Genomic DNA, 26,719 nt, shown 5'->3' with positions numbered 1-26,719 from the left:
TCGCTCTTTTATGATCTTAACCTTTTCTGTAGAATAATGCACAAGGTCTGGTCCTATTAGTTCAGCTTCTCCAACCTCGAACCACCCAATCGGCGATCTATATCTTCTACCATACAAGGCCTCAAACGGCGCCATCTGAATACTGGCATGGAAGCTGTTGTTATAAGCAAATTCTATGAGCGGCAAATGATTATCCCAGCTACCCTTGAAGTCAAGCACACACGCACGCAACATGTCCTCAAGCGTCTGAATAGTCCGCTCTACTTGCCCGTCAGTCTGTGGATGGAAAGTCGTGCTAAGATTTACCTGCGTACCCAAACCTTGCTGAAACTTCTTCCAGAAATTAGCTGTGAATTGGGCCCCTCGATCAGAAATGATGGAAACCGAAGTGCCATGAAGCCTGACTATTTCCTTGATATACAACTGAGGATATTGTTCCGTAGTGTCGGTGGATTTAACTGGCAAAAAGTGAGCTGATTTTGTGAGTCGATCCACGATCACCCAAATTGAGTCAAACCTACGCGGCGTGCGTGGTAACCCTACCACAAAATCCATGTTGATCATTTCCCATTTCCACATTGGAATTTCTATACTCTGAGCTAACCCACCGGGCCTTTGATGCTCGGCCTTTACTTGTTAACAGTTTGAACATTTTGCCACAAAGTCCACCACACCCCTCTTCATGTCATTCCACCAGTAAACTTCATTGAGATCATGATACATTTTTGTAGAGCCTGGGTGCACGGAATATCTAGAAGTATGCGCTTCTGCCATGATCCTTTCCCAAAGACCATCTACGTTTGGAACACATAGTCGTCCTTGGTACCGTAATGTACCGTCATCCATGCCAAGAGAAAGAGTTGTAGTCTTATGTTTATGAATCCCTTCCTTCAGATGCACCAACATTGGATCACTGTATTGCTTCTCCTTGACCTCCGTCACAAGCGATGATTCCGCCCTATTCCGCACAATCACTCCCCCTTCACTAGGTCCGTAAGACGAACTCCCAAACTGGCCAACTGGTGAATCTCCCAGGCCAAGGGCCTTTGACATGCCTCCAAGTGAGCCAAACTACCTATAGATTTCCGACTAAGAGCATCCGCCACCACATTAGCTTTCCCCTGATGATATAAAATGTCGATGTCATAATCTTTGAGAAACTCAAGCCATCTTCTCTGCCTTAAGTTCAATTCCTTCTGTTTGAAGATGTATTGAAGACTCTTGTGGTCCGTGAATACATCTATATGGACTCCATACAAATAATGACGCCAAATTTTTAATGCAAAAACCACCGCCGCAAGCTCTAAGTCATGAGTTGGATAGTTCTTTTCATGATTCTTAAGTTGCCTTGAAGCATATGCTATAACCTTACCATGTTGCATTAATACACACCCAATACCGATCCTTGAAGCATCGTAATACAACACAAACCCCTTGGTACCCTCTGGCAGGGTCAATACCGGCGCTGAAGTCAATCTGGATTTAAATTCCTGGAAGCTCCTTTCACAAGCATCGGACCACTGGAACTTAACCGCCTTCTGCGTCAATTTAGTCAATGGAGAGGCAAGAGTGGAGAACCCCTCCATGATCCTCCTATAATACCCGGCCAAACCCAAGAAACTGCAAATCTCTTTTGGAGTAGTAGGTCTAGGCCAATCTTTCACCGCTGCAATCTTTTGAGGATCAACCTTAATTCCTTCTCCGGAGATGACATGACCCAGGAATGTAACAGATTCAAGCCAAAATTCACATTTCAGGAACTTTGCATACAATTGGTATTGATAAAGAGTTTGCAGAATTGCCTTGAGGTGATCGGCATGATCCTCTCGACTTCGTGAATACACAAGGATGTCATCAATGAATACTATCACAAAGGAGTCGAGGAACAACTTGAAGACTCGATTCATAAGATCCATGAAAGCTGCCGGGGCATTTGTTAGCCCAAAAGACATTACCAAAAATTCAAAGTGCCCATACCGAGTTCTGAAAGCTGTTTTCAGAATATCCTTCTCTCTTACCTTCAATTGATGGTACCTGGACCGCAAATCAATTTTGGAGAAGAACTTAGCACCTTGTAATTGATCAAACAAATCATCTATTCTAGGCAATGGGTATTTGTTTTTGATTGTGACTTTGTTGAGTTTCCGGTAATCAATACACATCCGCAGCGATCCATCTTTCTTCCTGACAAAGAGAACCGGTGCGCCCCAAGGCGACACACTCGGTCGGATGAAACCTTTCTCTAGCAAATCCCTTAGTTGTTCCTTTATCTCTTTTAATTATGTCGGCGCCATTCAATAAGGTGGAATGGATATAGGTTACGTGCCCGGCATCACATCAATCCCAAAATCAATCTCCCTGTCTGGAGGAATTACAGGGAGTGCATCCGGAAATACATCAGGGAATTCATTCACAATTGGTACAGATTCAAAGGTAGGCACCTCAGCAGTGGTGTCCGTAACTCGGACCAAATGGTAAATATACCCCTTCCTGATCATCTTTGTGGCCTTAAGGTAAGAAATGAACCTACCTTTTGGCATAACATTACTCCTCTCCCACTCAACAGCTGGCTCATTAGGAAACTCAAGCCTCATGATTCTGGCTCGGCAATTGAGTTTGGCAAAACATGAATAAAGCCAATCCATTCCCATTATTACATCAAAATCGATCATCCCTAGTTCGATAAGATCGGCCATGGTATCCCGACCATGCACCGTGACAACACAATCTCTATAAACCCGCGTGGCCGTAATAAACTCGCCAATTGGGGTAGATACAGAGAACGGCTCATGAAGTTGTTCCGGTTCTACCCCGAAGCTCGTAGCAACATAAGGAGTAACATAGGACAAAGAAGATCCGGGATCAATAAGGGCATACACATCATGAGATTGAACGGTTAATATACCTGTAACAACATCTGGGGAAGCCTCTCTGTCGACCACTCATAGCATAGAATCGGCTGGGTCCTCTCGAACTCTGTGCACTACCCCCAGCTGTACCACGCCCTGTGGGTGCTGAAGAGCCTCAAGCTGGAGGGTGTGCTGAAGATGTGGCAGCTGTAGGACTGGATGACTGAGCTGTGCCCTTGCCTGCACCCTGACGGGATACACGACACTCTCTCTGAATATGGCCTCTCATTCCGCATCTGTAACATGTTGGCATGTCCAGGTAGCAGATTCCCGAATGTATCCTCCCACACTTAGGGCATGGGGCCCTCTGCTGCTGCTGGAATCCCCCCTCCTAATCGTCCTTGATGGTGGGACCCCCTGCTGCCCTGACCGGGCCTAAAGCGACTCCCCTGCTGCTGACCGTGCCTTGATGGCGGGGCACTAGCTGAAGACTGAGCATAAGACTGGGATGGCCCTGATGATCCTCTCCGAAAAGCTGATCTCCCACCTCCGAATGAATCCCCAAGGTTGCCCGCTGATCGGGCCCTACTACTACTTTCCCGTTCCATCCTGAGCTTTAACTTTCGAGACTCCGTATCTTGGGCAAATGCCACCATCCTTCCATAGTTCATGTCAGAATTTAGAGCAGCTGTGGCAGCCTCATTAATAACCAAAGGGCTAAGGCCCTGCACAAATCGGCGCACTCTTGCCTCCATAGTCGGCATCATATGAACATCATACTTCGACAGGTGCATGAACTCCATGTGATACTCCCACACATTCCTACTACCCTGTTTAAGGGTCTCAAACTCCACAGCACGGTCTGCCTTAGTCTCGGCAGGCAAGAAATGGTCTATGAAGGCATCCGCGAACTCACTCCATCTCGTCGGAGGGCTCCCCTCCTCACGGGAATCTTCCCACATTTCAAACCGGGAATATGCCACCCCTTTCAGATGATAAGAGGCCAACTCTACCCCCTCTACTTCAGTAGCACGCATAACTCGGAGAGTCTTATGCATCTCATCAATGAAATCCTGAGGGTCTGCCCCGGGATCAGTACCTGTGAACACTGGAGGGTCTAACTGAAGGAATATATTTACCCTGGAACTAGAAGAATCCTCTTGCGAGCTAAATAGGGTGGGTGCAACATTTGACCTCTAGTCCTGAGAAGCTACTAACTGAGTCAGCATCTGAATAGCTCCCCTAAGATCCCTATCAGAAATACCGGGACCTGGAGGTGGAACAGGTATATCGGCGGGAGGGATTGTGGCACCCTCCGTGGGTGTAGGAATTGCGGCAGTATGTTCTGGAATAGACGAATCAGGCAGTGTGATAGAATGGGGATTATCCTCACCCGCATTATCAAGTAAGGGATCAACAACCACTCTTAGGGTGGTATTGGCTTCTTAGCCAAGTCTCGCTCTCTTCTTAGGTGCCATTTACTGAAAGTTAGAACAATGCACGAGTTAGGAGAAAACAACCTCACGTTCTGCTCTATCGCACAATATAGAACAACAATGAAGGGTATCATTCTTAAATGTCCAAGTATCCCCCTAATTATAGATGTGGTCGACAACACACCGATAAGAAGGGCCCTACTAGATACAGCTCTGAGACATCCTAGGACACTTTAAAACCTTAGGCTCTGATACCAAGTTTGTCACGCCCCAACCTCGGGGAGCGCGACCGGGGCTCAACCGAGTGAACCCGGTCGAGCAAGCCTATTAACCTTTCCTACCCGACTCATTCATAACCCAAAAAGGGATCGCATCACCATTTGTAAAACCGGGGAGAGATCAGTTATATAAATATATAAACGTTGCTAATTCATTTTCCTTATATACATTATGCCATAGTTGAGTTTCCAAAATACAGCTCGGTCCAACGACCGCCCCAACATACATACATGACCCACAAAAAAACGTCTACGGAGCCTCTAAGGATAAAAAAGAGCAACATGACAATGCCGGCAATAAGGCCCCGACTATACCTCAAAATGTGAAAACTTATACAAAAGGACTACATGACCCCTGGGAGAAAGGGGGCTCACCAAGACTGCTGTGAGGAGAGAAAGAGAGCACCACTATCTGCGATCGGCACTATCTGCGATGAAACCACCTACATCCATTCAAAGATGTAGCGCCCCCGGCAAAAGGGACATTAATACTGTCGAATAGTACTAGTATGTAAGGCAAACACCAATCTTAGTAGAATGAATAGTGAAACAAAGAGAAGGCAGTCATAATAATTAATAAGTACTTCATAGAAATACAAAGAAAATACCGAGTAAGGATTACATAGTTTCTAATTCAATTTTTCCATCTTCTTAGATTAATAATCTTTAGTGCCAAAGCCACAACTCACAATGCCACCGTGTTTTTACACGGAGTCCGGTCTCGGCCCGACCGGCTAAGCCATCTCAAGTGAGACATATCCATATCCACAATGTAATTCAATAATTCCAATACAAATGCCACCATGTGTACAGCATGGCGTCCGATCTCGGCCCGATCGGCTAAGCCATCTCACTTGAGACATAACCTCTTTCAACTGTCCACTCAATTCACATTTCTTTTCCATCTCCATTACATGGCACAAACAACCTCATTTATTAAATAGTTCTTGGCACTTGGGCACATTTTACAATTCAAATCTTTCCTTTTTATTTTTTTTTATTTGTTCGAATAACATCATCATTCATGTCGATAAGTACCATCACATAAGGCATTTCACACATAAGGGAAGGAGCTTGTAAAATTACAATTACGTTCTCAAATAGCATGATGACATGGTAACCATCTAAAATAATTAGGGAACATGAATCTTTCAATCAAACACACTAAGGCAAATGATCCTAGTATAATCAAGTTGGAACTTACACCAATTATTCGAACACCAGGAGTTTGATTCTAAGAAGAAGAGAGTTAGCCACACATACCTCAATTTCGCTTCTTTGGACTCTACAATAATCCGGAACCCTTAGCAACCTCAATCTATTTTTGCAATATACAAATTGAACCCAGAATTAGGAAAACGTTCATGGCTCTAACTCACTTTCTTTCCCCACACTCTTTATCACACATGCATGCAAGATAAACCACCCTCATACTCATGAAGTATCACCGTAGTACCCCATTATAGCTATGTTTGAAATTTAGAGCTGGGGTGATGAAGCCTTACCTTTTAGGGTGAAGAATTTTGGTGCTCTACTTGAATATTTCCAAGGCTTTGAGTGATGATTGAAGATCAATTTGATGAAACTTAGGCCCTCCCTCTTGAACCCTCTCTCTCACACTCTATAAGTATCAGAAAATGAGCTCAAAATAGACCTAAGGGGTGTTTTAACGGAATAGGGGTCGGGTTTTAAATTAAGAAAAATGGTGCCCCGACACAGGTCTGCGGTCGCATATGCGACCGCATAATGGTTATGCGGTCCGCAAAGTGATCGCAGAAATGGCCCTCAGGGGCCTAAACCTTTGGCTCAGGTATGCGACCAGTATGCGGTCCGCATACTTGTTCTGCGGTCGCACAATGCACCGCAGAACTCCCTCCGCAGAAACCCAAGAGGAATTATGCGGTCCGCATATGGATTATGCGGTCGCATAATCGACCGCAAAACTGACCTCAAATTGGCCAAACTTACTGCTTCACTCTATGGCCATTATGCGGTCCGCAGAGTGATTATGCGGCCGTATAATGGGCCGTAGAAATGCGTTCTTCTGTGAAATATTTTCCTCTCAGTCTGTAGGGTACTGTTCAATCCAAAAAATCTGAACTAACGCAGGAATCTATCTTGGCACCACGAAACCCCGAGTATTTTGGTTAATAATTTTACGAGTTCTTACAGTTTCTCCACGCCCTTTATCCTTCCAAACTCCATAAATTAGTAGCACAAGAGGCCAACACGAGTGAACTACAAAACAGTCCGCTAAAAGTGGAATAAATCGAACCCATGGCTTCCGATCACCGTCCCGTGAGTTCTAACTATTAGAAAATGAATTTATCAACTTTCTTAGATATTTAAAAGCTTAAATACAGAAATTAGGCATTTTCTTAACTATGAAGTACCTTCCGAAACTCAAACTACAAAGAAAAAGAGAGGCGGTATAATGATACTTACGTCGTAGGGATCGTTCTAATATTATCGCTTCTTGATTTCGTACCTGGGATGTTAATCTTCTTTGAAATCCTTGTAGAGAGCTTAAGGATAGGTTTATGGGGGTTCTATGTTCGTGTTCTATGAAAAATGAAGAAAAAGGAGACTTAAAACCTATATATATCAACTTTTGAAAAGTCAAAGAGGTGCTAGCTTGGCACCCTAGCATTGGCCCTTCTTCAGACGCTCATACCTTTTTATCCGGACATCGTATGAATGAACGATTAAGAGTGTTGGAAACTACATTCCAATACCTTCAATTTGGTATATAATATGTCCCAAAAATACCTCTTATAACACACAAAAAAATTTTCTCAAAAAGCTTTGTTACAAGGCAAATCCTTAGTCGGTTTTTCCGCAACTTAAATCCGATTTTTTCCAAACTTTATATTTTATGTCCAAACATCATATATAGTCATATTATGATTTTAAACTCATTTAAATAATGATTAAAAAGTCCTATATTCATTATACGTCACCTTGGGACGCACATGGTGTAACAAATTCCAAGTATATTGGGAGAAAATCGCAACTACATTTGACCTAATTTTCAGCACATTTATGAATGTAACTTGTGATGACATTTGCCAACTTTTGTTCCACAACTCGCTTGACTTCAAAACGTAATATACGACTATCATACGACTAAAATAACTCATAACATAACCTTCTTATCATGTTAAGCACCATATTCTTATCCCAAGAGTACATGTTATAATATTCTCAACTTGTCGACTTTCGACGAAACTTATTTTCTTCAGTTTGTTTAGCTTCTAAGTCTTTCAACCCTCTTGGTACTTGTTATCCATGATCTTAAAAATTTGTAACCTCCAAGGTAACATGATTAATTTACCTTATATACTTTCAAAAATGATCTCATTTCTGAGCTTACATCAATTGTGTCACGACGTACTCTTACATACAAAAACATGGGGTGTAACAGAATAATTAGAGACATAAGCCATGGATTTGAATTTGGATTTACCTCTACCACAAAATGCACCTCTTGTCCGGTGGTTCCAATTTCATCAACTTGTATATCAGCATTTTTCAATGCTGCAATGTGGTCCTAATAATCCTACTACTCTTACTTGGATCATGTTAGTGAAGTTGAAATCATTCATTAGTGAGCTATGATCTTGGAGCATTGTCTCAAGCAAAGCTACAAAGACAAGTTTATTTTAATCCAACATTGATCTGAAGTTCCTTTTGAAGTCACGCTTAGCAGCACCCCTATAATTCCAGATTATGAAATTCATCATCTTGTCGTTGTTGTTAGAACTCTCTGCCAAGCTAAGGGAGGAGTTCATTTTGGGTTGAACTCCTAGTAGAATCATAACCTTCTGATTGAGATGACTCTACCTGGCCAGAGTGGGGATCATCACCACACCATATTGGTAAAGAGTTGGATTGGATAGTGTGTCGATATTTAGAGAGCATTTCAAGAGTGACCAGGGGGTGGGGGTGCAGGCTAACATGAATTTTTGTTCTCAGTTTCGTTTGAAGCATTATTCTGAGGATTCTTAGGTTGTAACACTAATTTTCTTTCTATCAAGTATTCTACCTCTTCTTCCTCCTCTTGTGTCTGAGCCTACACTCGAGCTATCTGACTTGATTCCTGAGTGTGGTTCAATTCCTCTTAAGGTATTACTGTTAGAGTGGTGATCATTTGAATGTGTTGTTAATCAGTTACCATTTGTGTTGTCTGTGCTTGATGGTTCATGTTTTGCTGAAATACTGCTGCAGGTGCTTGAGATGTCTGTGAAGATGCATGGAACACAAGTAATCCCATCATTGGTGCTAGATTTGAAGCATTCCATTGGAAGGTGGCTGTGATAGAGGTGTGATTGATTTACAGCTGCTAGCCATGGGTTCACGGTCAATATGTCCTCTGCCAGTAGTTTCTCCTTATCCTGGATAGCTCGGCAGTTTGGAGAAGAGAAGTGGAAGAAGGTGCTGTATTTGGAAGATTAGAGTGTCTAAGTTGTACTTGCGATGTCTTGGGGATTTTGCTCATAAACGTTGGCTCACTTATAGCTACAGCCATTGTGAATGTCTTTGTGTCTGTGTATGTATCTGTGTGCTTTCAGTGAGATTGTTATCAGATGCATTAGAAGCATCCTTGCAGTAACCATGCTTGTTATCTCTGCTTTCATGTGATTCAACTTGAGCATTAAATGCAAGTATGGAGTTTTCTTGTTTACTGAATGAATATATCTCTATTGCATTTGTTAATGCATTTGATAGTTGAGTCAATGTCTAAAGTGACAGAGACTTCATTTTGGTTAGCTAATAGAACGTTTGTTCTTTGTTAAATGAATCTGGTTAGGTTCAATATTATTGGTTGGCTTATTTGTGTTATCTGAGAATATAGAGGTATTAGTCGGAGTAACGGAGATCTTTTTGGTTCACAGGTAGACGTATTAAAGCTGAAGCCTGAAAATCTCTTTAGTAGTTTAGTGTAGTTGGTAACTTTTTGCCATTATTTTTGTCACTAACTTTGGTACTTGCTGCAGTCCTTTCATTCGTCTTTTGCAGTCTTACCCATACCTTTCTTAGCTTGAGTAAGTAACTTGCTTCATGATTATTTTTCTTGCTTCTTGGATAAGAGACTAATGTCCACTCATGTTCTTTAATGCAATTAGCGGTACTGGCCGCATTTTGCGTGCAATAGGTTCGGTAGCGTAATTTTGCGAAACTTGTTCTGGGCAATTCTTCAGCTTGTCTCGTGACTTCCCACAGCTAGTACAAAGTATGTTTAAACCTTCATATGTTATTTTCTGATAGTGTTTGCCAATTAAAATGTGATCTTGTGTGCCTGTAGACTAGTAATTTTAGAATAAATTTCAAAAGACTGTTCATTATGCTCATCCACCGTGGGTGAGCAACGGTTTTTAACTTGAAAAGTGTTAATTATGGAACTTCGACCGATATAGAACTTTAAGCAAAAACTAATAATAGTATAAGCAGAAGTGAATGACCAAAACTACAATAAAAAGAAAAAGAAAACCTTGCCCTATGACAAGATTTTCCTGTACACGGTATAACATTTTTATAAGCTGGGGTCGATCTATTCTAGTAGAATACAACAGGGGCGCAGGTTTGGCTCAATTTTCTGTTTCCAGGGGGAGGCCTTGTAATAATAAGTGTACATGGTATTTTATGAGTAACAGGGAAAGATGAGTATGGACGGATCCTACCTCAATCCCTACCTCCATTCCTCACCCTCAAAGATTCCGGACGGTGAAGGGAAAATGGAAAAACAAAAAAAGAAGTCAATAGACCAAAATTGATATTGGTGTGAACCTCATGCCAGAACAGGGTGCTTAACCAAGTAGAAGAGACGATAATATCTCACCCATAGTTTTTGTATCACCGTCATTCTCAATTTGGGCACCAGACTCGAGTATAGCTGCATCCAATGTTAGTTTCCTCTTTGCAATTTCATATACATTCTCATCAACAGTATTCCTTGTAACCAGCCTTCATGAAAAAGGCAAAAGGGAAATGTGTAAACTACAAGAATTTCAATGTAGAAGCGAAAGAGAGAGAAAATCAAGAGGGAGTTAACACCTGTATACTGTAACTGGTTTGTTTTGGCCTATCCGGTGGCAGCGATCTTCAGCTTGCCGATCTATCTGTGGATTAAAATCCATGTCATGTATGATAACAGTATCAGCTCCTGTCAAGTTTAAACCCTGTCCTCCTGCCCTTGTGGAGAGCAAGCATGCGAATATGGAAGTGTCCTTATTGAAGGTGTCAACAATTGTCTGTCTCTCTGATACCTGAGTGCTAAAATAATGAATGAAATCAAGACACCATGTTTAGGAAGATATGGTCAAAATTCCTCTGCCAACCCCAAATTACCAACACCTCTCATGACAATAAGTAACTAAAAATGATTACATGAACAGAAACCAAAATATTTTTTGCGTTGACATCAAGAGCATGTCAATTGTCAAATTATTAGAAGTGTATTAAACTAGAATACAAATGTATGGTGTTCAGACCTTGATAGGAACAAGAATTCTCCATCCTAATTTTTAGAACATGAGAAAACTTCTTTTCTATCATAGAATAGTTGCATGTTATCATACCTCAACCAAAGCAATAATTTTTTGACATGTTGAATGCTAGAAAATCTATTAAATCATGATCACTTCTATGTAAAACTTGATCAAATGAAAAAAGGAAAAGCATTAACATGCTATAGTGAAGATGTGATCCATAAACAGTACATTCAAGTGCATCACATTACTTGATCAATGAAAAAGTTATAGAAAAAACTGTGACCATTTTAAGTTCTTTGTTCCTGAAGATAAGCATTTAATGTGTCATTGAGGATGAGATAGCTGTGAAAGAGCATACGCTAGAAGATCACTAGAAAAGCTTGGTAAAAAAGATGGATCTGTCGAAGAGAAGTAACACGTATTATAATACCTTCCGTCCAGGCGCCTGTATGTAACTCCAATAACATCTAGGGTCCACTCCAGGATATCAAGCATTGATGTCCACTGGCTAAAAATAAGCACTCGATGACCACAAAGCTTCAATGAAGGGAGAAGTTTGGCTAATTCCTGCCCATTGGAGCACTTGAATTATTTTGAACAAATACAGTAAAATTAAAAGTGACTACATAAAATCAGAAGGCCGGTGAAATTAACCTGGCATTTCGCTGAAACCATAACATGTTCATCTGACAGCACTCCCTTATTATTATCGCCATAATAAAGTAAAAGCTGCAAGTAACAAAAATACAAATTCAAGTGATCATCGAGCATAATTAAGGAATAAAGAGCTCATAAGCAGCCTGGCTCCGAAACCAGCTAATGGTAGTTGGAAGAGTTAACTGATACACTAGACTACATATTAGGCCCTAACAATCCAACTTGAGAAGAGGAAGCACCAAAATTCACCCCTATAAGAGTCTACATAAGAAGGCAAGCAAGGAGATTTAGGAGATTCATTTATTTCTTAAAAAGGTGAAGGGACTTCAAGATGCAGTTGAGAGGCTTCCAAAAAAGGTATAATGTTCTAGCAGTGATGGTCCAAGCAAGGTTCAAGTAGTCCAAGTGAAGACCAGAGGACTTGACCGGGTATGATCAAGGTTGACCTTTGACCGTTGACTAAGACAAGAGTGGACTAAAGTTGGAAGTTACAGGATTGCCCACTTATTGGTCCATGACCAGGTAGCGGTTATTTGGCCATATATCCATTATTTTAGTTACTTGGATTTGGTCTTGTTATATTTTTGGTTGTACCTAATCGCCTAGGACGATTCGAAATTCTTTATCCTCCGCTCACTCCATCTGGTGCCCTTGTTTTACCAAAGATTCCGATTCAGAGTTAACTGATACACTAGACTACATATTAGGCCCTAACAATCCAACTTGAGAAGAGGAAGCACCAAAATTCACCCCTATAAGAGTCTACATAAGAAGGCAAGCAAGGAGATTTAGGAGATTCATTTATTTCTTAAAAAGGTGAAGGGACTTCAAGATGCAGTTGAGAGGCTTCCAAAAAAGGTATAATGTTCTAGCAGTGATGGTCCAAGCAAGGTTCAAGTAGTCCAAGTGAAGACCAGAGGACTTGACCGGGTATGATCAAGGTTGACCTTTGACCATTGACTAAGACAAGAGTGGACTAAAGTTGGAAGTTACAGGATTGCCCACTTATTGGTCCATGACCAGGTAGTGGTTATTTGGCCATATATCCATTATTTTAGTTACTTGGATTTGGTCTTGTTATATTTTTGGTTGTACCTAATCGCCTAGGACGATTTGAAATTCTTTATCCTCCGCTCACTCCATCTGGCGCCCTTGTTTTACCAAAGATTCCGATTCAGATTCCGGTCAATTCTCGCCGGTAAATCCCTCAGATACCGGCGAATTTCAAATTTCGAAGAAGAGAGGCAGAAAAAGTTTAGGGTTCTTCTTTTCATTTTGGTCCATTTTCAGATTTCCTGGTTGGTCTAAATTCAAAAGAAAACACAAAAATATTCGAAGTTTCTTCTTTCTATTTGAACGAGAAATAAATAGAGTATTGCTCCAGCTCGTCGCAATCCATCACCGCCGGCCAGATTTTCGTTAACTCCAAGGGCTGCAATCCAGGTTCTATTGTCCCTCTCTTGTCTTGATATTTTAAGAGTTTGATATTTTAGCGTAATTATATCTCCTTGCCTGCCTATTTTGTTCTTGAATCTTTAGTTAATATTTGCCCTAGCATTGTCAAATTAATTGCATTAGTGATAGCCTTGCCTACTTGTTTATATTGTTATCTACCTGTTTACATCTTTATTTGGAATCTTTATTTCAAATATTCCCTAGTAGTTCTGTTCTAGTTTTGCACATTTTCTTTGTGACCTTTAGTTGTAGATTATAGCCCCCTGTAGCTCTTGTATTGTATTTCTTCACCTATTTTTCTATCCTTTAGTTGTAGATTATAGTTCTTTTAGTTCCTTTGTTTTATTTCTTCACCTGTTTTTCTGACCTTTAGTTGTAGATTATAGTTCCCATTAGTTTTTTTATTTTATTTCTTCACATGTTTTGCGACCTTTAGTGGTAGATTATATTTCGGTAATTCATTTTATTTTTGTCGCTTGCTTTCGGGATAGTGCTTGCCTAGTGACTCCTAGATTATAGTGGCTTTGGTGAACGATGGGGTAAGGTAAGGTCTTGTCCTCGGAAGTGTCGGCGCGGGGGAGGGGGTGCGGGGGGTAAGAGGGCTAAGGGAGCTACTAGGCTGAGAGGGGTCTTGAAACATAGGAACTTTAACTGGAAAATCTGTAGAGTTAGCAAAGATTCTCGAGAAAAGGAAGATTAATATAACGTGTGTACAGGAGACTAGGTGGGCAGGAGATAAAGCGCGGGATGTGGGCGATTTCAAACTTTGGCATTCTAGGAGGGTGGGGGGCAGGAACGGAGTAGGTATCTTGGTTGATAAGGACCTCCGTGAACTAGTGGTAGAGGTTAGGAGGGTGAATGACAGGCTGATGACTATTAAGCTAGTTGTTGGAGGTTTTACTTGGAACATAATCAGTGCGTACGCACCCCAAGCAAGCTTGGATGAGGAAGTCAAGAGGCGTTTCTGGGAGGATTTGGATGAGATGGTACGTGGTATCCCGCACACCGAGAAGCTTTTCATAGGAGGAGATTTCAACGGCCACATTGGAGCGACATCTAGGGGGTATGATGATGTACATGGTGGCTTTGGTTTTGGAGATAGAAACGGAGGAGGAACGTCTGCTGGGCTTTGCTAGAGCATTTGATTTGGTGATAGCAAACTCGAGTTTCCCGAAGAAGAGGGAGCACTTGGTCACCTTCCGGAGCTCGGTGGCCGAGACTCAGATTGATTATTTACTCTGCAGGAAGTCTGATAGAGGTCTTTGCACGGATTGCAAGGTCATCCCGAGTGAAAACCTCTCGACCCTTCATAGGCTCCTGGTCATGGACCTTGAGATCACGAGGAAAAGGAGGAAGAGGGCGATGTATAGCCAACATAGGATCAAGTGGGGAGCCTTGACGGAAGTTAAAGCGCAGGAGTTGGGGGTCAAGTTGGTGACTATGGGGGCTTGGAGTAGTGGGAATGCAAACACTATGTGGACCACGACTGCACAGTGCATTAGAGAAGCCGCGAGAGAGGTATTAGGGGTCTCAAAGGGTTACTCTAGTGGTCACAAGGGAGATTGGTTGTGGAATGGAGAGGTGCGAGGGAAAATGGAAACCAAGAAAGCAGCGTATCTGAAGCTAGTGGAAAGTGTAAACGAGGAGAAGAGGGCGAATAGGGAGCATTATAAGTTGGCTAAGAAGGAGGCAAAGCTAGCAGTTACGGCAGCAAAGACTGCAGCTTTTAGTCGTTTGTATGAGGAACTCGAGGGCCGAGGTGGGGATAAGAGGTTGTTCAGGTTAGCCAAGGCGCGAGAAAGGAAGGCGCATGACTTGGATCAACTAAAGTGCATCAAGGATGAAGAAGGTAGAGTTTTGTTGGATGAGGGGTTTATCCGTCGGAGATGGCAGACCTACTTCCATAGTCTCTTGAACGAGGAGGGAGACAGGAGCATTGTACCGGGTAATTTGGAACTCTCCGGGAGTCGTTGTGACTTTAGGTATTGTAGGCGGATTAGAGTTGATGAAGTTGAGGGGGCTATGCGTAAGATGAGCAGGGGCATAGCGACCGGGCCGGAAGAAATCGCGGTGGAGTTTTGGAAGAGTACGGGCAAGGTAGACTTGGAGTGGCTCACTAGGTTATTTAATGTCATTTTTAGAACGAAGAAGATGCCCGAAGAGTGGAGGGGGAGCACGATGGTTCCTGTATACAAGAACAAGGGTGATATCCAAAATTGCAATAACTATCGGGGTATCAAGTTGCTTAGCCATACTATGAATGTCTGGGAGAGAGTGGTAGAGCTAAGGGTGAGGAGGAGTGTGTCTATTTCCGAGAACCAATTTGGATTTATGCCGGGGCGTTCGACAATAGAAGCCATCCACCTTGTTAGGAGATTGATGGAGCAGTATAGGGAGAGAAAGAAGGACTTGCATGTGGTGTTCATCGACTTAGAAAAGGCGTACAATAAAGTTCCGAGAGAGGTTTTGTGGAGATGTTTGGAGGCTAGAGGTGTACTTGTTGCCTACGTTAGGTTGATTAAAGACATGTATGATGGAGTAAAGACCTGAGTGAGGACGGTGGGTGGGGACTCGGACCATTTTCCGGTAATGATGGGGTTGCATCAGGGGTCGGCACTCGGCCCTTTTTTTGTTTGCTCTGGCGATGAACGTACTGACGCGCCACATCCAAGGGGAGATGTCGTGGTGCATGCTATTTGCAGATGATATTGTATTGATTGACGAGATGCGAGACGGTGTCAACGCGCAATTAGAGGTATGGAGGCAGACCCTGGAATCTAAAGGTTTCAAGTTGAGCAAGACCAAGACAGAATACATGGAATGTAAGTTCAATGGCGAGACTCAAGAGGGGAAGGGAGGGTGAGGCTGGACTCGCAAGTCATCTCTAGGAAAGGAAGTTTTAAGTACCTTGGGTCTATTACTCAAGGGGATGGGGAGATTGATGAAAATTTCACACATCGTATTGGAGCGGAATGGATGAAATGGAGACTCGCTTCCGGTGTTTTGTGTGACAAGAAGGTGCGACCGAAAGGGTAAGTTCTACAGAGTGGTGGTCAGACCAACGATGTTGTATGGGGCTGAGTGTTGGCCAGTCAAGATCGCTCATGTCCAGAAGATGAAGGTAGCAGAGATGAGGATGTTGAGATGGATGTGCGGGCACACCAGGTTAGATAGGATCAGAAATGAGGTTATTCACGACAAGATGGGTTTGGCCCCTATTGAGGACAAGATGCGGGAAGCGCGGCTTAGGTGGTTTGGTCATGTGAGGAGGAGCACAGTCGCCCCGGTGAGGTGTGAGAAATTGACAGTGGAGGGCCTACAAAGAGGTAGAGGTAGGCCAAAGAAGAGGTGGGGAGAGGTGATTAGGCAAGACATGGCGCAGCTTCAGCTGACCGAGGACGTGACCTTTGATATGAAGGTATGGAGGTCGAGGATTAGGGTAGTAGAGTAGGTATTCTAGAGTGTTCATAACAGTAGTATTGGCACGCAGTCGCGCTTTCTGTTGGTAGTAGGTTTTTATGACTAATCGTTGTTTTCTTTCATTGTTGATCACCTTACTATCTTGTTGTTTTTATTCAGCTTTTATATGGCTTTTTGGTACTATCCCTTCTTGTCTATATTTTTATTAATGTGGTGCTTATGCTTTCCTGAGCCGAGAGTCTATTGGAAATAACATCTCTATCCTCACAAGGTAGGGGTAAGGTCTGCGTACACACTACCCTCCCCAGACCCCACAGTGTGGGATAATACTGCGTATGTTTCTTTTTTCTTTTTTCTAATTTCTTTTGCTATTACTCTAATTTAGAAACTGTTCTAGAGACTCTATTTCATATATTGTCTGTTTGCGATTTGTTTTCTGGTTTTAGTTTTTCAAACAATAACTTTATATTATTGCCATTTTTATTCGGTGTCATAATGAATATTTGTGAATCTTCACTTTTCTAAGTATGAAAACATAATTTCTTTATTTCTTGCTTGGATAAAGAATAACTTTATTTCTTGCTTGGATAATTCATAGGATTGCTTACAAGATCTCTTGATTGTATTTGGGTCTAAACTGTATGCATTAATGGAAGGCTAATTGACTTTGTTCAATTGGTTGTCCATTATCAAGTGTAGGTTCTTTACACTTCTTAAATACCATCTTTTTCCTTTTTTTCTTTGTTTTCCTTCCTCTTTTAGTTTTGCTTCCATTGTTTATCGTCGTCAGTAGTGGAGTAAGTTAATCATGTTACTCCAACAATCAGATTCTAACTTAAAGATGTCCTTTCAGAGCAAATGAATTACGTATATTTGCCTAAATTTAAAGGTTGCAGCAGTGTTGTAAATAGCGAGCGCTACGTCGCTAATAGCGTGTGGCAACGCGACGCGACGCGAGGCAGCAGCGCTTTTTTGGTCGGTTGAGTTGCGATTCGGAAAAAGCGAGCGCCTCTGCCTATGTAGCGAGAGGCGCTGCGAGGCAACGCTATTAGAAAAAAAAAAAAAGGAAGAAAAGGCAGCGATTTAGATTAAAATACAAAATTAGGGCTTGGGTTTCACTTCTTCTCCTTCAGCGACCGAGCAGCGACCATTTCTCAGCAACAGAAAAATTAGGGCTTCATCTTCTTCTTCTTTCATCATCGGCCATCAGCACAGTAACCCAGGTATGTTACTTTCTTTTCTTTTCTTCTTCTCCTTTCTTTTTCTACTTTCTTCTTCTTCTATTTCAGCTGTCTTTTTCTTTTTTTCTTCGACAGTTCGACTTCACCATTGATGTCTTCTTCTTTTTTCTTTTTCTTCTTCTTTCTTCTTTCTTTCTTCATTTTTCTTCTTGTCTTTTTTTTTTGCTCTGTTTTTCTTCTTCTTTCTTTGCTCTGTTTTTCGACCAGAGCTCTTTCTTTCTTCCCTTCATCTTTCTTCTCTTTTTTTTTTTTGGCTCTATTTTTCGACCAACAGCAGAGGCAGAGGGCAGTAGCTCTTTCTTTTTAGAGCTCTGTTTTGTTTGCTCTGTTTTTTCAATTATAGACTTATAATCTTATAGAGTAGAATTAATTGCATATTGACTTGATAATATTTTTTCTATAAAACAGTATTGAAATGGCGTCATCCGATAGTAATAAACGAAATGATATAGCTTGGAATTATGCTATACAAGGCTCATCAAGATCCGCAATTAAATGTGTTTTGTGAAAAAATATATCATGATGGAATAACTCGCCACAAGCAACATTTGATAGGTGGATTTAAAAATGTAGTACAATGTCCTCTTTGTCCGCCCGAGGTTAGGGAGGAAGTAAAAGCATTTGTTGATAAGAAAAATGTGACAAGAACTCAAATAAATTATGAAGCATTGGTAAATCTAATTGATGAAGATGATGAAATGGATGAAGATGATGAAATGAGACCTCCCCCTCCAAAAATCATAAGATATCTTCAAATAGTTCTAGTGGGTCATCCACGGCACGTACGGTAACAAAAGGTCCTCTCAATCTTTATTTCTCGACAAAACAACAAGAAAAAAGAAAAGGTGATTCTGGTTCAGGTTTAGAAGCCAAGAAGATTTTGAGGGATCGCGCCGTAAGTGCCTTTGCAGCATGGATGTACGATGCAGGGCTTCCTTTCATTTACTCTTTTTCTTGTTATCTTCTCCACATTCTTTTGTTTGATATGATAACAAAACCAGTCAAACGACAGCCTTCGGCTAAAACCCATCCAAGGGTCTCTCCAAATCCCGCAAACTTCTCTTCACCGTGGAAGCAAATCGATCAGAGAACAAAATACCCACCTCAAATTGCTCAACAATAAAACGCAAAACAAATAACCCACTTTGTCAAAATAACCCGATTAATCAAAATAAAAAGAAGAAAATGGAATTAAAATGATGGGTAAAAGGATAAGAATTTGCTAATGTGGAAGTGAAACAACGAGAAAGAGCATAAATTTAAGAGGAAACAGTGAAATCTGCCTTTACATAAATACCCAAAAAGAAATTGATTTAGCATCTTTTGTATTTTCTTTGTTATTAATGTTTGAAACAAATAAACTCATCTGGTTACAACGAAAATCGAAAAGAACCAGAACTAAGAGAATTGTATGTGAACAATTATGTGAGGAAATACGAAAGAAGACGGAGAAGATCAAGTAGATAAATGAAAGAATGGCGTTTGTGCAACTTTCAATTCTCAAGCTATGGTTTTTTATCGGTAACTACGGTGTTTGGTCAGAGAATATGAAGTTTATCGGCTATAACTTGTATTTTTTGCCTTATTTTTTACTCGTCACGCACGTTAAGTCGAGTTAATACATTCTCTATGCCACATCAGCAAATAAGGATGTAATAATTCGCCTCCAAATAAGTTCAGGGGGGTAATAGGACCCCTACAAACTTTAAGTGTTCAGTTGAAAAAAGGAAATAAGTTGGACGGGGTACTTATGTATTCTCCCTTCAACTTATGATGTCGTTTGATTGACATGTAAATTCATATCTATACGACTAGTCGACTATACCTATGGTTGCCTATCACAATTCATATCTAAACCGATTCTTACCTATCACCAGATTATCCCCTCGAAATTTCTTCATATCATCAGGTCCTTTCTTAAACTTCTCGCTAAACCCAACTAAAACCATCATCTGCACAATTGTTCACCGGTGATTCCCTTTGTTCCTTCTTTAGTCTTCCTTTCCTTTCTGCTTATTGGCCCTTTCTTTCCCTTCGAAGACATAACAATTCAAGGCCTCTAAATTGGTTAAGAGAAATAGATCACTCCCCAATGTGGACGAAACAGAGTCTTCAAGTTTTAGGAGAATGCAATTAAGCTGCTGGTTCATTTTCTTTCCTTTTTCTTTTTCTCATTTTGTTGTTTTCCTTTTGGCTATGTTTTCCTGAGTCAATTACATGCCACCAAATATAACTCTTTAAGAGTGGAATCAAAACACAGTACAACTGGAATACAGGTATATCTATAGCTTCGAATATTGATTGTAGCCGGTTCAAAACCCCCCAAGAGGAGAGAGAAGATCTTGTAAGCTTGTAGATAAGTGTATGTCGTTTCACTTTCTTCTAAGCCTTTATTTGCTGCTTGGCACTGTGCCATTAGCACCTCACTATCAGAAAGAAGTTAGATTGACTACAACGATTATCAGAGGTTGACAATATAAGCAGCCAGAGAATACCAAACAACTCAAAATACATGTCATATGGGAGAATTTCATGATTAACCCAATGCATGCGAACCAGATAGTTTGTAGAAGAAAAATGAGTGAGATAAAAGAAAGTATACCTTGTGGATGGAGAAGTCATTATAGCTCCTCAGCTCCTCAATCACTCTTTCAACTGTACATTCAAAACCAAAGACACCTTTGGGATGCATAACTCTAGCAATTCGAACAATATCATCATCTGTATAAATACGCCTGACAAGCAGAGGATGGTTTGCAATCTGAAGAAACCATAGCATTATTGGTCAAAAATCTGGAGTTCAGACAATAAATATTCAGGTAGATCAAGAAGCTTCAGAACCTTGCGAAATTCAAGAAAATAATTGGAAATTTGTCGTCTAGAAAAGACACCAGCAGCACTATTGAAACTAATTTCAGGTTGCTTTGAAACACGAGCTAGAGATGCAGCACGATAGCTTTCAATCGCTTCTTTATATGCCTCTTCTTGATCTTTCTCCATGCCAACATAACGAACCTGCAGTAGAAATTTTCTGTCACATACTAAGTCTAACATGTAAAAGCTGTGAGCGATTCTAGGCAAGCCCATGAATAGCAGAGTCTAAACATCAATAGACCAAAGATGGAAATAGCTATAGTGAAGAAAATGAAAAACAAGAAATACAAACAGAACAAAATACATACCATCTGTATTTTTGGTACCAGTTGTGTCATCACGTCCGATTTTAATCTTCTCAAAATGAAAGGTCCAAGAATGGACTTTATTCGAGCAATTAACTCCTTATCTTCTGCATTCAATAGTTTTTTCAGGTCAACATCTCCTGTTTCAAATAGATCAGGCATCATAAACTCCAAAATTGACCAAAGTTCCTGCAATAGAAAACCACTAACTGAACAAAGCAAAATCAAGCGTACAGATGAGCACTAATCATGAAAACAGTGGCCAAAGAAGCAGAGATCACACACAAGAAATTACAAAAAAATAATCAAGAAAACATATACGCAAAGTTACTTTGACTCACTAAAAAATGTACAGCAAATAGCATCTGCTCAGGAAATCTAGTGTAAGAGAGCTAAGAATGTCTCGCCATACTTAAATGTTGACAAAAGTTTTTCATCACAGCCAAACATGGCGAAAAGAGAGGAAAAAAATTGAACCAAAAAAAAAGTAGTTGAGAGCATTCCCCCTGGAGCAAGGCAAGTTATAGAATCTGTTGAATTATTACATCTGATATAGCTCGCAAGTGCTCAATCCAGGGAAAAGAACCTCAAAACTGACCTTGCAATGATTGGCTATACATTGCAAGAAGTTCTGACACCAGGGTCGCTGACATCAACAGACAATGAGCAAGCTGCTTTAAGAATAGACGTTTCTCTACACTATCATCCAGGGTTATTGAGGTCAAAAGACGTCAAAATTTATTCAGGAATACGAGAGACAGCTTTTTATTACTCCTCTTGGAAATAATAAATATCTTTGCATTTCATTACCATTTTGTTCTGCTAGTATAAGTTATGCAACCAAGATTGGGATTGGACAATTTTAATTGTCTGCTTTGAAGTGCCATTTTTAGCTTTTTCACCTTGAAATTTACTTAGTAAATAACCTGTAAGAAATAAAAAATATTTTTTATTTTTTAAGCAAAGTAAAGTCATAAAATTAACATTCAAGAATGTCCCCAATAGACATTTGTCCTGACATATAACATACACGAACTATATGCGAAAAAACTTTAGCAGCTTAAGACAAAACAGTTGGCGGCTATCATACATGCAAATCATTCTGTAGTGGCGTGCCAGTGAGCATTAGTCGCTGGTTGGCATTACGTGCCACAGACATTAAATTTTTCCACCTATAGCTACTTTTATCCTTCAAAGCATGAGCCTCATCCATTAGCACACAGCTCCAACGCCAACGCTTCAGAATTTTGCGATCGTCTTTCTGCTGAGCACTGCAAAAATGAGGCACCGGTATAAGACTCAATGACAAAGATTAGTACCAACTAGCTAGGCTTGTTTAAAACATGAAAGTTTAAAGATTCTTTTCTTTTTTGAATAAACATGAAGTTTAAAGACTTTTTTTCCATACGTAGATGCAAGTTTAAAGAGTTGATTAATAAGTATCTAAAACCAAATTGAAGATTACATTTCGTCCACTATACTAGGAGAAACATATCTCTATCACATCCCCTAGTATAGTATATAGATCTCGAAAGTATTCAGTAAAACTTATTTTACTAATAAAGCTCATTTGCAAGAGAACTGTTAAGGTACTCTGGCAGTTCTAGCAGATAGCTTGAAATTTATTTTCTATTCTCTACATGTACACCCTATGTCTTCAAAAAATACATATTCTGCATCTCAGCATTCTTCTGCTTTCCTATATATTAAGAGATCTTTCTCAAGTTGGGACCATTTAGAAAAGAAAATTCCATCTTCTGCGGTAAAGATCATACATCAAACATAAACTAGAAAAGAAAAAATCAAAAAATTGAATAAGAAATTTTTGTATAGATTAACAGCTCAATCACGACTAAAGTACAAGTATAAACAGAAACTGAAAAGTGAGCTCCTATGCACTAAGAAATAGGATGAAATTGTCATCTTTAGCGTTGTGAAAATTCGACATGAAATTTTTTTCAAATGTTTACTAGATAGAAGACAGGGGACTTTCATACAGGCAAATAGGATTCCCCTTTGCAACAATATCATTCTTCTGTAAAAGCGTTGAATAAGAATTTCTCCAAGAAGTAGCAATGACTTGCTTTTTCCCATTGCCTCAACTTTCACCTAAGGACGGTGAAACTAAAATCTGAGAGTTTTACGATGGAAAGAGCAGCAGTAGAGCATACTCAGGAATAGAACAATGAAATTTAATTTTCAACAACAATGAAACTGAGGATCTTATTTTCTTGTAGCCTCCACTGAGAAAAGTAGACCACTATTTGAACTAGCCTTTGCAAGTTCAGCACTTGCGAACATAAATCTAATTTTCAATCACTTCATCAAAAAATCTATAGTAAGCAAAATATCTGGGGCTACTTGAATGCACTTGTTCTTGCAGTTCTTTCAAAGGCATATACCAGAGGCTTCATTCTGAGGCAGAACTATGAAATCTAAAACACCTCATAGCTATAAATGATTAGAAAATACATAACCACAAGCAGTTAGATGGTATACTCCCACTTCGATGCAAACCTAAGGTCATTAAAATAATATGCAAACCTGTGTCGTTCAAACAGTGAGTAGCACACTAGGATAACGTTAAATGGAGGTGGCAGTCCAGTCCTAGCCAGAGAACTCAAGTTTTTTGAGTAAGTTGATCGTGCAGCACCATGATATTGGATCACAGCAAATTCTGGACACCACCTTTTTAGCTCTCTTTTCCAGTTCTCCAAAACAGAGGCAGGACAAACGATTAAATGTGGACCAGGATCATCTTCCAAATGTTTCAGCACTGTTAAGTATGTGATTGCCTAATAAGATGAATAAATGCAGTGTTACCTATCACTTAAAGTCAAGATAAAAGAAAATATCTGCATCAATCAGAAAAAATAAAAAGTTAAAACTGTGGCATACCTGAATTGTCTTACCAAGACCCATTTCATCAGCCAGTATAGCTGCATAAAACCAGCCCCAAAAATTTTATGTTTGAGGCGTAGGACCCAAAATTGGGATGCATGTATGTACACTTGTCAAGTATAATATGATAGCAATGCATATCTTAGTCAGAAACATTAGGCTTTCTTTCTATCTGTACAGAAAAAAGAAATGCTGGTAGCGGTTAATTGCTATACGCTAGAATCAAGTCCATGGGGGATAAAGGATATTTAGGTGATCTGAGTTTCATTTGTGAACCTACCCGGAAAAATAGTAGTGTTCCTGCAAATGCTTTGGAAACTACAAAATTTTAATGCATCTAAAACTTATCAGACTCACTATATAAAAGATATGGAGCAGCAACAGTCTTGTCATTTTATATGAATAACTTAAAAACTGAATGGAATAAGGTACTTTAAGCTTTTTCTGACTACTTAAATATTGAGAAACACTTGCAGATTGTCTGGTTCACTGACCAATTATACAGATATTACAATTTAGGGATCATTTATGTGGCAACTAATGTTGTGAGGATTGTTATGACGTGAATAATAATGTAGGGACAGTTATACATTGAGCAATAATACAAAGATTGTCGTGCAGAGATTGCCTACTTTTGGTTTTTTTAATAAAAGACAAATTGCCAAGGGCCAAATTACCGCACGTTTCAAAACTTGATGGATAGTGAGCCCACCCCACTATCCTTCTCCACTTAAATACCAAGCTTTTGTTAGCGGCAGGGTTCAACTCATGGTGTGCGCCTAACCCGCACATCACGTGTTGCGCGTTTACCACTAGACTTAAACCATGGAGGCTGCAGAGATTGCCTACTTCAAGGGATTTATTTGTCTTTAACTACTCTTATGCATGTACTTCTAATACACTTACTCTGTATTCTATTCCGCATAAAATAGCACGTATTCGAGTATAACTTGTGCACGCGTTACCATCAGGGAGTTTAATAGCACCAACCAAATGTTGCATTAGTTATGCGGAGTTTAATACCATCAACCAAACACTGCATTAGTTATTATGCAACTCACCAAATACTGCATTACTTACGCGGAATTCTATTCTGAGATTGTTTTGTTTATGCAGCCAATCAAACAACCCCTTATATGTATTTTGATCATAAGAATGTTGGTTCAATTATTTGGAGGTCGAAAGCAGAATGTGCCATTTTCCATTATTTCAGGGAATCAAGACAAAAATTTATTCTTAATCTAGCATCAAAAGACACAATGATCATATGCCAAGTTAGAAAAACTCTTTAATAATTTAACCACATAAGCTCCTAAAAACTTAACTTCACAAGGAAATCATCACAACTCAGATAACAGGTCCATGCTACAAAATAACAAGAAATAAATTTTTAAAAACAAAGTACAATAAAGAAGTACCTCCCCCGATCTTCTTTCTATACAGCAAAAGGAGGAAATTGACTCCAACAAGTTGGTAAGGTTTCAGTATTGGCTTAAATTCCAAATCTCCTTCTCCGCATGCCATGTCTATATCATCCTTGAGTGAAAAACATTTCAATCACAGACAAAAATACAGCATTTTACAACAGCTAAAGCCCAAACTTAACGTACTAGTTCAAATATCATACTACCTGAGTCACGATTCTCAGTGATGAAGCCTCCTCCACTTGAGCGTAGGAATCAAACTTAGCAGCTGCCGTACCAAAAAGCTCTCTCTTAAGCTCCGTAGATATTTTCCCACATTTTTGCAGTGCTTTCCCTACAACATCATCCTCCTCTTCACTCTCCTCGAAAGCCTCAATCTCCTCGAAAACCTCAATATCCTGCTCGTCTTCATTCGAGTTCAATCCTTCATCTTCATCATCCACCACGAATCTCCGGCGGCCACGGCTGGTCGTCGTCTGGTTCACTGTGGACACAATCTCAGCATCATCGTCCTCCAAATTCTCCGTCACATTTCTGACTCCAATTTCCTCCGACGAGCTATCCACCAGTTCGACGAAATTGGAGGGTTTTGAGGTGTCGTGATTGTTGCTCTTGGAGTACGCGAAGGACTCGATAGGAGGAGGAGGAGAAGAAGGCTTGTTGAGTTTGAGGACGCGAGAAGGATTGAAGGAATTGTCTTCCGGCCATTCGTCGTCGGAGATCTCGCAATAGTCACGCTTCATCGGGAAAGGAAACCCTAGAAGAAGCGGAAACGTGACGAGTTGGAGGAGGGAATTTTGAAATTTCACTCAGCAAATTAAATTGCAGAGAGTATTGAGGGGAATGAAATGTACAGTTGCGCGAGACAGCTCTAAAAGATTTTTTATTTTATTTTTTTGGAGCTCTAAAATAGGATTTGTAGCTGTATGCTATATTTGTGTCACCTTTTAATTTGTATACTATTGATTTAGTAGTCATCTCATAAAAAATCCATAATACAAAAGATATAAAACGATCTTCTCTTCTCCTTTCAGCAAATTTATATAAAAATTAAAAATTTGTCATGATTCATCTTCAGAATCACACTTGCATGAAGTTATTTCACCTTTAGGCTAAAACTCCATGCTAATGTAGCATGAAGTTGTTTCATGTTGAAACTAAAACTTCATGCTAATATAGCATGAAGTTGTTTCAGCATGAAGCTAAAACTTCCTGCTAATGCATGCTAAAGTTATTTTATCCTGCAGTTTACAGTTTTGTCATGAATTTTATCCGAAACTTCAGTTTAAACATGCTAAGATTATTTAGTTCATTTGCTAAAATTTCAGACTAAACAAGCTGAAGTTATTTAGTTCATTTGCTAAAATTTCAGACTAAACATGCTTAAG

The 26,719-nt window shown here is 40.1% G+C and overlaps 2 protein-coding genes across 3 annotated transcripts; both read right to left on the bottom strand.

Moving 5' to 3' along the window:
- Window positions 1–636: 636 nt before the first annotated feature.
- LOC138909794 (uncharacterized) lies at window positions 637–1,053 on the bottom strand. The gene has a single exon (XM_070201009.1). The coding sequence runs from the start codon at window positions 1,051–1,053 to the stop codon at window positions 637–639; it is 417 nt and encodes a 138-aa protein (XP_070057110.1).
- An 8,954-nt stretch (window positions 1,054–10,007) lies between these two features.
- Window positions 10,008–26,214, bottom strand: LOC104101169 (protein CHROMATIN REMODELING 19). 2 transcript variants are annotated; one of them, XM_009608601.4, is made up of 12 exons: window positions 25,538–26,214; window positions 25,326–25,443; window positions 23,905–23,945; window positions 23,551–23,801; window positions 22,097–22,277; window positions 21,010–21,195; window positions 20,669–20,842; window positions 20,430–20,588; window positions 11,709–11,783; window positions 11,485–11,621; window positions 10,618–10,836; window positions 10,008–10,527 (listed from the first exon to the last, which is right to left on the bottom strand). In XM_009608601.4, the coding sequence occupies exons 1-12, from the start codon at window positions 26,072–26,074 to the stop codon at window positions 10,371–10,373; spliced, it is 2,235 nt and encodes a 744-aa protein (XP_009606896.1). In that variant the 5' UTR covers window positions 26,075–26,214; the 3' UTR covers window positions 10,008–10,370. The 2 variants fall into 2 exon arrangements, 1 of the variants encoding a protein (XP_009606896.1); XR_001970202.3 differs by having other exon boundaries at window positions 10,433–10,527; window positions 10,618–10,829.
- Between the last annotated feature and the right edge of the window lie 505 nt (window positions 26,215–26,719).

The sequence above is a fragment of the Nicotiana tomentosiformis genome, chromosome 4 (genome assembly GCF_000390325.3).
Source record: "Nicotiana tomentosiformis chromosome 4, ASM39032v3, whole genome shotgun sequence".
Lineage (NCBI taxonomy): Eukaryota > Viridiplantae > Streptophyta > Magnoliopsida > Solanales > Solanaceae > Nicotiana > Nicotiana tomentosiformis.
Note: the sequence above shows the minus strand (reverse complement) of the source record. Positions and strands in the feature narration are given on the sequence as shown.